A 13,032-nucleotide genomic window follows, 5' to 3' on the forward strand; every position below is an offset into this window, starting at 1 on the left:
CAAGTTCCTGTCCTTCACCCTTGTCGAGTAGCATAGATTGGTTTTGATCGAGTCAATTAATTTATTCACTGTATTTCATCAGTTAGCATACTAGTTTCGATTTGATCGAGTCAATTCCATGTATTCGTGAACAATTCTGTACATGTTTTCAATGTTAATATAAAATTGTTGCTTATCAAAAAAAATAAAATAAATAAATAAATAAAATTTTAAAGATAGTCTTAAAAACTATATTTGAAACTAATTAGTGGTACAGTAAATTTGTTGTGAAAAGTTAAATTTAAGGGGTGAGTGGTTGTTATGAATACAAATAATTTAAACAAGTTTAAATTCTTAAAAGATAGCCTTTAGATTTTTACAAATATTAAAAAAAAAAATTAACTATTCAGGCTTTGCCTGAGTGGCCACCGAGTTAACCAATGAAGCACATCACCCGGGTTTAATTCCTGGCTGTGCCAAATTGTTCAAAAAGGGAGTGTGACTAGAGGGTGCGCATAATGCGCAATTCACCCGGTACCAGGTCTCGCGCTCGGGGGGCTTGATTATCCGAGGTTTTACCTTCTATGGGGAGCCAATGTGCTCGTTATAGAAGGGTTTCCTCGCTTACTAAAAAAATATTAAAAAATTTAAATATAAAATTATAAGATATGTAAATAAATAACAGGGGACAAGAAAATAGAAGGGTTAGTATGTTTCTTATTAACGGCCATTTGAATTTGATTCTCTCAAAATTCCAAAATTACACAAACTGCACACACACATACATACATACACATACATACAGAATCTGTGTCTATATCCAATCTCATGTTTTTGTGGGGAGATAAGAGAACCACTGAAATAAGTAAACGGCTATAATTGAAAGATCTTTTTATCCCTGAAAATTTAGTTCAATTTCGGGGTCCTTAATTTAATTATTATCATTTAAATCAGTCTCCTTTATGTTTTTTTAATCGAAAAATCGGTATACGTACTCACGAACCCAGGCATTTTGATTAGGGTTTTTACCGATTTGTATTATTTAATAAAAAAACAGAGTTGAAGAAGAAGAATCAGCCCTCTGGATTGCAGAGGGCTCAAATCAGCATTTTAGTAATCTTGAAGGATTGTTTTTGTAATTGTTGATTTGAGCCCCCTCACTCATCATGCCTGATGGTTATTCATCTTCTAAAAAGAAAGATGACTATTGGGACAACGTTTGTGGCCAGGTATATATGTTTTCATATATTTATTTATCATGTATATTTAATATGCAATATTCTTGTACTTTGTTTGTTATTATTTCAGTATGTGATTATGGGCTTTTTGTTTTAATAGAGTAATATGAATATGAATTTTGTGAATGTTTTATAAATAGTAATTATATGATGGTTTTTATAAAAGAAAAACAGATGATTTTGGGATTAAACCTACATAACAGGGCTGCTTTGAAGGTAGATGTTATTTGATGCTGTTTACTCTTTGAAACTTAGATGTGTGTCAGTGTATGATCCCGAACTGTTGTTCCAAGAAAAGGAAAATGAGTTAGCTTGCAAGTTTGTAACCTTTTTTCAGGTTTTTTTTTCTTTTTTTTTTTCTTTTCAGAATATGTTCTTATATGATTCTGAGCTTGAAGTAGTCTTTTTCATCTGAATACTTGATATCTAATCAGAAGCTCTATTGCATTTTGAAAGTTTGATTATTAAAAATTAAATAAATTAATGATCAATCAATATTGTGCTTCAATCTATTTTGATAAATTAATCAGGTTAATAGCATACCCGAACACACTGAATTCATTTTTTATAAACAAAATGAGTTCCCATTAAAGAATGTTGTTGATAATGTCTTTTTTAATGTGTCACCCTGTATGTGAAATTGATGCTTATCAAGTTCTTGTTGGTTTTCATACTTTGTAGGATGAGGTTAGCAGAGTTGCTCGAATTCGTTGCATGATGCAAACCCTTGATCTACGAACGTTTATTGTACTATTTATACTCATCCCGATCGGTTTTGTGGGTCTATACTTTCATGGACAAAAGTTCACTTACTTTTTAAGACCTTTATGGCAATCACCCCCCAAACCTTTCATTCCCATTCCTCATTACTATCACGAAAACATTTCAATGGCTTCACTCTGCAAACTTCATAATTGGAAGGTACGCGATTACCCCCGAAAAGTTTACGATGCGGTTTTATTCAACAATGAAATCGACATGCTCACAATTAGATGGAAAGAACTTCACCCTTATATCACTCAATTCGTACTACTCGAAACGAATTCTACCTTCACGAGTATACCTAAACCTCATTATTTTAAAATGAACAAAGAAAAATTCGATTTTGTTGAACCCCGTTTGACTTATGGGACGATAGGTGGTAGATTTAGAAAAGGCGAAAACCCTTTTATTGAGGAAGCGTATCAACGAGTGGCGCTTGATCATCTTCTTAGAATGGCCGGTATCGAAGATGGTGATTTATTAATAATGTCGGATGTTGACGAGATTCCAAGTGCTCATACGATCGATCTTTTGAGATGGTGTGACGGGCCCCCACCGATTATTCATCTAAATTTGCATAACTATTTGTACTCGTTTGAGTTTAATGTAGATCAAAGCAGTTGGAGAGCTTCGGTTCATCAATACGAGAAGGGTAAAACGAGATACGCTCATTATCGACAGACGGATTATTTATTAGCGGATTCAGGGTGGCATTGTAGCTTTTGTTTTAGAAAGATTAGTGATTTTGTTTTTAAGATGAAAGCGTATAGTCATACGGATAGAGTAAGATTCGCGCATTATCTTGACCCGAAAAGGATCCAGAACGTGATTTGCAATGGTGATGACTTGTACGATATGCTTCCCGAGGAGTACACTTTTAAGGATATTATATCGAAGATGGGTCCGATCCCTCATTCTTATTCTGCAGTTCATCTTCCTTCGTATTTATTGAATCATGCCGATAAGTACAAGTATCTTTTGCCTGGTAACTGCATACGAGAATCTGAATGATGAGTCTAATGTTAATTATATATGTAACATATTCATCATACTATTTAGATTTTAGGTTATGCTTCTTGATTAAGGGGTGATTTTGTTGTACATTCTTTTTTCACCTATATGATATAGTGTACACTTGCATATTGAGTTATTGTTTCAATATTTTTTATGCCTGTTTCATTTGCAGTGCAGTGTGTTTTATAAAAAATGTTGTAGTGCTAGTTTGTGCTTGTTGACTAGGATGTGTTGATATGGGTTGTACTGTACAAGTTGGGTGATGATGTGTATGTGGATGAACTTTAAGTAGTAAGCATGTTGTTTGAGGTCAACTGGTGTGTGGTTTTGATTGAGAGGTACGTGCACATATAAAAAAAAAGGTAGGTGCTTTCTGGGGATATTCTTATATTCCAAAGAAATTAAGGAAAAGAAACATGTCTTTTTATGTGATATATGGTGGACTTAGGAAAGACCTTTCTTATTTTCCCACCACAATAATCAACTTTTTGTCTGGTTTATGATGTTTCTTTCATAATCTTAATATTTTATGTTTTATATTTGATTTTGAAAGAGTACAAATAAAGTGAACCATAACTGGTTACACCACTCGTAATGATGATTGTGAATTGGAGTGGTTTTGGAATTTTTTTTTGGGTGAAATGACAGTGACGTGATAATGTTGTGAGATAATGAGTTTAATGTCTAATGTTTTTATTAGTTCATAGTAATTGAACTATGAACACCAGACTCTCAATTAAACAATAAATAAGAATTATTAGTGCAAGAATTGAGAGAACACGATAATGAAATATAAAATTGATAATGTTGATCGTGCAAAAATCCAAGTTCAAAGCAAACCATACGACCCTATTTATACAGATAAACACCAAATCTAAAGATTTGGTTTCCAAAACAACTTAACTATAAATAAGATAAAGATAAACTCAAAAACTAAACTAATATGCAAATAACTCTAGAGTTAATCTTCTGGAGATAAAACCGAATCAAAACAAATCTTCTTAAACTTTAAACATATCTCCAGAATATTCCTTAGCTTAGGCATCAAGAAATCTCAAACCGTTTTTTTTTTTTTTTAAATCTCAAACCGTTGACTTCAGTAAACACCAGAGTCTGCAACTTCAGACTCTAATTCTCTAGATTCTAGCATGCTTTTGACTCATCAGATTTTTATTTTTCCAACAATCTCCCCCTATCTGATGATGTCAAAATAACCTGTACACCTAATTAATCACCTTAGCATACTCCTTTTCGATAAGCTTACACTTGTTCTTCATGTGAGGAATTTTCTTCAACATGGATAGCTTGCTATACAAGTGATTCAACAATTGAACCCTAAAAGAAAATGTTTGCTATGTCTCACATCTGGATAATAACCTGATCAACATCTCAATACTAGCTCCTTCAAACTGATCAACCCTAATCAACATCCTTTGATTTTCATTTGTCTTAAACATCAAACCATCCAAATACTCAACATACTTATCATCAACAAACTCTAAATGTTCAGGGACAGCATATCTTTCAACATGTCCCTTAGCCCTTCTTTCTTTCATCTCTAAATCAAACATTCCACAAAACACCTCATAATCCTTAAAACTTATAAACCCTTCTTCAAACACCAAATGTACCAGCATATAAACTCTCTTCAACACTTCTTTCACAACAACTTGATCTCCTGCATACTCCTTGATACACACAGCTATGCCTTTTCACTCACAAAAACCCAAACGAACAATTTGATTTATTTTAACTCTTAACCTCCTATCTGGTAAGTGTGTCATTGTTAGCAGTAGAGTTACACCTTCAAATTCAGATTTATCAACCTCAACCTTGACAACATCACCTTCATATCTTCTGAATCTAAATCTCTTGTTCATCTGAGCCCTTAGATCACCCTCCGTCCTTTGCATAGCAGCAACCACAACAGCACTAGAACTCCCCTGAATATCACCAACACCACCAACCATTTGAGTATCACCAACACCTCTATCAGTTATATTCTCCCCCTCAACCTAATGCCCCCCCTCAATTTGAGCTCTCTTGGATTGCTCCCCCTCAATGCCTTCATCATTTAATCTTTTTCTCTTCTCCCCTTTTTGACATCATCTAAAGGCAGAGAAGATATGACCTTCCAAATTTCAGTCTGTTGATTTTTGAGGGAACAAATATCAGAAGCAAACCCAGTAAAACATTGTCTCAGTTCATCAACACCAACCATCCTTTTCTCCAGCTCAGCCAACCTGTGATTAATTTCTTTAACAGACCCTGAACCACCTGCACTAGTCAACCCCTGCATATCCCCAACCAACCTCCTTACCTCCAACAGCTCATCTTTTGAAATAAAATTATTATTAAAGTTAAGATTATTAATCTTAGACTGCACACCAGAGAGCTTGTCATCAAACTCCTTAGTCAACTTGGTCAAAGCTTGATGTAGGCCAACCATGGTGACTGGTGCCTCAGTCTAAGAAGTAGTGCCAGAAGATAAGGGTAGGGTTGGTATGCCCTCACAGCCTTCCTGTTGTAAAGAAAGCTGATCTTTGGACATAGAAGATTTTGAGGCCTGTATCTCACCCTGTGACATGAGTGTGATATTGGCAGGCTGTGCAAGTATGTGAAAGGATGGAATATTTGGAGTGAGTAGTGGCAGACTTGAATCTGAGGTATCAATTGGCTTGGTCATTGTAGTAGGTTGTTGGATTTGATTATTTGAGTCCAGGATTGGGACTTCTTCATGTAAGTCAACTGAGTGGGTTATCTCAGTGACTGTAATGTGGGTATCCAAGTTAACTAACCTACCAGGTTCAGGCTGGGTTAAAACACTCCTCTCACCAACCTCTAGCAGAGGTGGTGGAGCAGTACGTGCAGCACTCTTCCTAGTGAATTTTTGAGGTGAATCCACAAGTGCTGTAGTATCTAAGGTTTTAGATATGGTGGTATTCTCAGTATGAACTGGTGGGTTCATAAGGTGGGTTGAGTGGATAATTTGCTCAGCAGCAGTGGGTGAGGATGGGTTAGAGTGAGGTGGGATTTCCTCACCCATGTCTTCAGCCTGCTCTGTTTGTGAAACAACATGGGGTGGAGTTTGTGTGGGGGTAGAATCTGATTGCTCAGATTCTAAAGATGGTTGACCATTGTTGTGATCTCCTACAGACCCTGATTGCTCAGATTCTGAAGAAGATGCCCCTGCAGACCCTGATTGCTCAGAATCTGTAGGTTGGTCTGCACGGTCAAGATTGACCCAATGCAACATAGCAGGAGTAAGAGCTACCTCTTGATCATCAATGTGGCTGTGAAACATCCGGACACTACATTCTGGAATAAAAGTATACTCATACACACGAAACACTTTAAGTCCATCATACAAAGCAGGTGTCATAGCTTGTTCAAACATTAGACTTAAAAACCTGATAAAAGGCACATTATGATCTCTTGGAGTTTTTCAGTGAGAACCAAGAGCTCATTGAAGATTAAACGAGCAAAATTAATATTCCTTCCTGTGACTATTGCATGAAACAGATGTGTCTCATAATCATTAACCACAGTCAGACTACCACATTTGAAGCTCAAACTTCTAATGACATTCGATAACAAAAACAGAAGAATTAGTTACATGCTAACCAACCATAGGAAAACAAGATCTCACAGCAGACCTTGACACAGTTCTAACAAAGTTATACTGTACAGGAAGATTCAAAGCAATTCTCAAATGATTTTCAGTAATAGTTAAAGAATTGTTACCATCTCGATAAGTACCAGTGATAGATCTAGCTTCTCTGTTTCCAACACAGGTATACCAAAATTCGCCTAACATCTCTGGAAATATGATAGTTGTCTTGAAGAAAGCCTCCTTTAAAGGATGATTTCGCATGAACAAAACCAAATCCTCATACCCTTCATTGGCAAAATTCACAGGAATAGTAGCACAAGCAACCCTATTGTTAGCTGAAACCTGCACATCCTTCTCTCCTCTGATTTCCTTTGCCCTAATCATGTTATCGGATGGAACAAGAACAAAAGGAATGAACTTCGTATTTGCCATTAGCTTCAATCAAAAACTTGCAAGAACACGAGTGAATTATGAAAATCGAGAGAGGTTTTGAAGAAGATGGTGATCGAATGAGAGGGATTAGGGTTTATGTTTGAAGATTAATTTGAAGAAGATTTTGAATAAGAAAAATTAGGGGAAATATAAATACCTCTGACACAAAAATTTTAAAAAGTTACCATTAACCCCCTTCAAAATTTAACTTTTTACTTTATAAACCCGAATAAAGAAAACTTTTATTGACCAAAGAAGGAAACAGGTTTACAGTAAAAATACACAAACAGAGTAAACCTTTCCAGACTCTAAATAACATGGTGTCATCCAGACTCTGAATGTGAAGTAATCCAGACTCTAAAGTAATTTTTTTTTTATTTTTTTACAACAACAGTTTAGAGAGTATCATCACAGGACAACATTTCAGTTGATGGATTTAACATTCCAAGTTGCCCAAGAAGATAAAAATGCCTTTCTTCAGGAAGTGCTTTAGTGAAAATATCTGCCAATTGATCTTTAGTACCAATATGCTTTAAAAACACTTTGCCCTTCTCAACACAATCCCTTATAAAATGATGCCTGATTTCAATATGCTTGGTTCTGGAGTGAAACACTGGATTCTCAGTAATAGCAATTGCACTTTCATTGTCATACATTATTGGAGTTTTGGTCAATGTTATCCCAAAATCCAAAAGTTGATATTGCATCCAAAGTATCTGAGCACAACAACTTCCTGCAGCAACATATTCAGCTTCTGCTGTGGAAGTGGCCACAGAATTCTGCTTTTTACTAGACCAGCTGACCAATTTTCCACCTAGCAATTGACATCCACCAGAAGTGCTTTTTCTGTCTAATTTGCAACCTGCATAGTCTGCATCTGTGTAACCAATTAGATCAAACCCTGAGTCTTTAGAGTACCAAAGACCCAGGTTAGGGGTACCTTTTAAGTATCTAAAAATTCTTTTCACATCTTTATAATGAGACTCCCTAGGATCAGATTGGTAACGTGCACAAAGACATGTAGCAAACATTATATCAGGTCTACTTGCAGTTAAATATAGCAAAGATCCAATCATACCTCTATAGGTTGATTGACTAGTGAGTTTCCCAGATTCATCTTTATCAAGCTTTTCAGAAACACTCATTGGAGTTCTTAAAGTAGAACAATTTTTAAAACCAAATTTAGTTAACATATCAGAAATGTAGTTACTTTAGTTAATAAAAATACCTTCAGAACTCTGTTTTATTTGCAACGCAAGAAAATAGTTTAAAGTACATAAATTACTCATTCTATACTCTTCAGACATAATGTCAGAAAACCATTTTCTTAAGTGTGGATTTGTAGACCCAAAAATAATGTCATCAACATAAATTTGAACAAGTAACACATCACCTTTGTCCTTTTTGATAAATAAAGTCTTGTCAATGGCTCTTCTGGAAAAGTTCTTTTCTAGAAGAAATGTTGACAAGGTATCATACCAGGCTCTGAGAGCTTGCTTCAGACCATACAATGCTTTCTTCAACCTGTAAACATGCTTAGGAATTTTCTTACTTACAAAACCAGGAGGTTGTTTCACATAGACCTCTTCTTGCAATTTACCATTCAGGAAAGCACTCTTCACATCCATTTGTGTAACACCCCATTTTTCCCCGTACATGTTTTATAGGTGTAAAGCGTACATACGACTAGTGGATGAAAGGTTCGAGACTTATTCGTGTGTTGATGTGGTACGCGAGAAAAATAAATCAGGAGAGGCATGGTGTCGCGGCGCGACAAAGAGGGCCGCGGCGCGGCGTTTCGAGTAAATCCAGACCAGAAGTGCGATTAAAAATGATCCCAGTTTAAGGCAATCATCGCGGCGCGACGAGTTAGGCCACGACGTGGTAGACAGTGCAGACTGGTACCGAATTCTTGTGATTTTAAATAAGGATCAAGGGCAATTTGGTCATTTCACATTTGAGCCAGATTTGGGGTTTTAACCTCATCCACTCATTCATTTTCTTATTTTCTTTTTGCTTTTCTTTTCATTTTCTCTCAAGAAACTCAATTTCCCCAAGTGATTCAAGTGGGATTTTGGAAAGGAAGAAGTGGGTGTTGATCTTTGGCGTAGTTGACAAGTTTGTTCTCCTCGTTCTTAGCTACACGGTGATACTAGTGGTAAGCTCTAACTCCGAAATTCATTTTTGTGTTCTTCATTCAAATTTAGGGCTTTTGATTGTATGATTCATAGATGGAACCCATTTAGTTGTTAATTGGAGATTAAACCCAATATTTGGGTTTGTAAGTGTTAAAGGCGGGTTTTGGCTTGGTTAATGATTTAACCATGTTTAAGACTTGTAAATGGTGTACAATCTCTAGCATTAGTGATTATTGGTGTTTTGGAGACTTTTAGGGTTTTCGTGGTTGACTAATTTTGACTAGAGTCAAAATTAGGGTTTGTTGAGGATTATGACCCGAATGTCGATTCGATGCGGTTTGTAAACTTAAAATGGATTAAGTTGAAGTATAAAACCGAGTTAAACATGTTTTGGTGTCAAAACTTGTAAATGGTGAGATTTTGACCTTATGGGTCAAAATTAGGGTTTATGGGCGATTTTGAGAACGATAAGTGTTTAAAACTTGTGATTGGATTTAATTGGCATATTAGGACCATTCTCACTTGTGCTAATGATTATTGGTTAGTTTGGGCACGGTTTGTGCTTGGAAGTGTAATTAGGTCGAAATTGCACTAAGTGTAAATTGGGTTGGTTTGTAAATCCACCCTAATTGTGTTATTGTATTTGTGATAATGGAATAGGTACATTCCATCGGTGAGTTGCGGATTGTTGGAAGCATTCATCAAGGCGATAAGGTGAGTGTTAATATCCTATGTGCATATGTATGTGTAGGATGGGTGCGGGTCGGGTGAAGTGATTCTCGGCTATAGAGCTCGCTTCACATATAGGTGGATTTAATGGACTTGTGTATGGGTCCAATTGGCACGGTTGTGCATTTTGGTTGACCACCTTTGGCGAAGTACACACTTTGGGTGTACGTTATCACACGTGGTTGTGAGTGGAATAAGTATACATGTATGTATATAATGTATTTATTTGTAGGAACGGATATGTGTTGTCCAAGTTAGTGATATATGTGTTGTATGCTAACGGTTTTAAGAACGGATATATTTTGTCCAATTTAGTGTTATATGTGTTGTACACTAATGATTTATGAATGGATATGTGTTGTCCGATTTAGTGTTATATGTGTTGTACACTAACGATTTTATAAACGGATATGTGTTGTCCAAGGGTTAGTGATATATGTGTTGTGCACTAACGGTTGTTACGAACACCAATGGGAAATTCGAGTACCATTCCTTTGTACGATTGGTTAACCTTGGGCGGTTTTACGCTCTGTTATATATATATATATATATATATATATATATATATATATATATATATATATATATATATATATATATATATATATTAATGTACTGTTGTGATGTAGCTAACCCTCCGGGTGTAGCTTATTGGCGTTGTTCACATCGTCGTTGATGACTTACTTTATGGTTGTTGTTACTAGCTTGTTGCTTAGTGATTATATGGTATGCTTAGCTTAGCTTGCCTTTATGCTTGGATGCTCCGGTATGCGGTATTTGGATATTTGTGTGGCATGTCCATTTTATGCATATATATGTATGTAGTATATTCTCACTCACTAAGTGTTAGCTTACCCTCTCGTTGTTGATATTTTTATAGGTTCGCATGCTTGGCGGCTCGGGTAAGCTTGGGGATTAGAGATCTTGGCTAGGTTGCTTAGAAGATCTTGCTTTTGTATTCGATTAGGATTTGGGTAGCGTAGTCCCAAATCACCATGCTCGGTTTTGTTGGAAACTAAACTAGTCTGGTCGTGTATGTCCGTTTGGATAATTAACTCACGTATTAAATGTTTTAAGGTTATTAAACCTTTTATTGTATTAAAGATGTTTATGGAAACACAATTGGGACCTAAAGTATTATTTAACGCGTATTAAAAGGAAAAAATTTTATGGGCCGGTCTTATTACGGGTTGGGCCGTTACAAGTGGTATCAGAGCATGGTCTAAGGGATTTAGGCGACTTGAGATAGGTGCCTAGACTTAGACTTTTGTGTGTGCTTATTGTTGCGGGACTTGTAGGATTACGGGTCGGAATAGGTTATAGTTAGTGCCTTGTTTGTAGGTGGAATAACTAGGATTTTTGGCTTGTGTTGTGATGCTATTCCCTTGCGTGTGTTTATATCGCGTGGAATCATCGTTGTGTTGGATATGTCATCGAGCGAGGCGGTCGTTATACTAACGAGTTGAGACGACGTGTGTGCATAATAAGGACTTGCAAACCTTATTACGGGTGCAAATCGTGTCTAACAAGTGATGTACGACGAGTGTTTAGCAAGATGGGGGCGGTATTGTGTGTGAGCTTTATACGTTCGTGATCTAATCGCTTTGCATTCCTTAGAATGGCAACGGGAAATGGGATCGAGAAGAACGACGTGGAGTTTAACGCTAGAGTTGCGGCCGCCGTTGCGGAGCAAATGAGTGCGTTTCGAGAAGAAATGGATAGGAAGTATTCCGAACTTCAAGGTAGTGGTGAGATGGAGCGTTGTCTTAAAAGCTTCATGAGGACTAAACCCCCGATGTATGACGGAGAACCGGATCCTTTGATAAGCACAACTTGGATCTCGAATGTCGAAGGGTGTTTTCGAACAATTGAATGTCCTCCCGATAAGAGGACGAGGCTCGCTACGAGCTTGTTGCGGGGTAGAGCAAAGGATTGGTTGGATGGTAAGATTGATCTTGTCGGTGGTGAACCGTTTATGGCTTTATCGTGGGACGAATTTAAGAAGGAATTCTTCGAGGAGTTCCGGACTTTAGCCGATTTGTCAGAAATGCGTAATGAGTTACGAAATTTGCAACAGGGTTCTATGAATTTGAATACTCTCAAGACGACCTTTATGGCGAAGGCTCGTTTTTGCCCAGAGTATTTGGGGAATGATCGTTTGTTAATGGGGAATTTCTATCGGACCATGAATGATGACTTGAAAAGTAAAATTAGTCGGGGTCAAGCGAAATCGTTTTCGGAATTATTCAACTTGTCTAGAGGTTTCGAGTCGTATACGCGATCAAAGATGTGTGAACCTCCAAGAAAGAGGAGGGTTGATTCGTACGGCGCCCCTGGTAAGAAAAATAAGGGTGCAAGTGCGAGTACGGGTAATGTGGGAAAAGGCACGGTGGATTCTCGTGCACCTAGATGTTTCAATTGTGGTGTTAGGGGCCACAAGTTGTGGGAGTGCACAATGCCGAGAAGTGATGACAGGATGTGCTACTATTGTCATAAGGAGGGGCATCGCAAGCCGGATTGTCCCGAGTTGGCGGCGAATGCCGCAAGGAGACGTTGAGGTACGTTTTGTTTTAATAAATATGTCATTTGAATATTTATTTATGTGGCGTTTAAGTTCGGATTTGTTAAATGCATTGTGTTGTGCATAGTGTTGTTATGGGTGACGTTCCTAATGGAAGTACCCTATGGTGATGTTGATTTTTGGACGAAGGGCATAAGACTTGGTGCAACCAAGCATTCCTTAGTATTTGGGAAATATTTCTACCAAGCCATGGAAATGGGTTTTGGTGTTCAATTATTAAGCGCGTGTTCGCTTGTATGTTGGAGTTGATGAACCATGAGGTTCGACGGGTGGGATGAAACCCTTGAAATTGAGTATTTTGGATCTCGATGTACATTGGTAAAGGAGTCTATGTGACGCGAAATTAGGTGCCTCTTTTATACCTACTAGCGTGGTGTTCGACTCTGATTGTGTGGTGGTTACATTGTACTTAGGGTACCGGAGTGAAATCCTTAGGTACATGAGTGATCGGGTGAAATTGACAAACTAAAGCAATTGGATGATTGCTAGGGTATAGTTTGGGTAATCGTGGTACACTTTTCGTTCGAAGTGTTTAAGGATTGATCA

General features: G+C 37.1%; 1 protein-coding gene across 1 annotated transcript; it reads left to right on the forward strand.

The window, feature by feature from the left end:
- The first annotated feature begins 720 nt into the window (after positions 1-720).
- Positions 721-3,101, forward strand: LOC139848248 (uncharacterized). Its single transcript, XM_071837980.1, has 2 exons — positions 721-1,208; positions 1,899-3,101. The coding sequence occupies exons 1-2, from the start codon at positions 1,146-1,148 to the stop codon at positions 2,988-2,990; spliced, it is 1,155 nt and encodes a 384-aa protein (XP_071694081.1). The 5' UTR covers positions 721-1,145; the 3' UTR covers positions 2,991-3,101.
- The last annotated feature ends 9,931 nt before the right edge of the window (positions 3,102-13,032 follow it).

This window comes from Rutidosis leptorrhynchoides, chromosome 5, assembly GCF_046630445.1.
Source record: "Rutidosis leptorrhynchoides isolate AG116_Rl617_1_P2 chromosome 5, CSIRO_AGI_Rlap_v1, whole genome shotgun sequence".
Lineage (NCBI taxonomy): Eukaryota > Viridiplantae > Streptophyta > Magnoliopsida > Asterales > Asteraceae > Rutidosis > Rutidosis leptorrhynchoides.

Excerpts from the sequence above, each read along its gene's own strand:
- LOC139848248 (XM_071837980.1), top strand. The coding sequence starts at position 1,146 with ATGCCTGATGGTTATTCATCTTCTAAAAAGAAAGATGACTATTGGGAC. Across the intron at positions 1,209-1,898 it reads GGGACAACGTTTGTGGCCAG|GATGAGGTTAGCAGAGTTGC; the intron begins GTATATATGTTT and ends CATACTTTGTAG.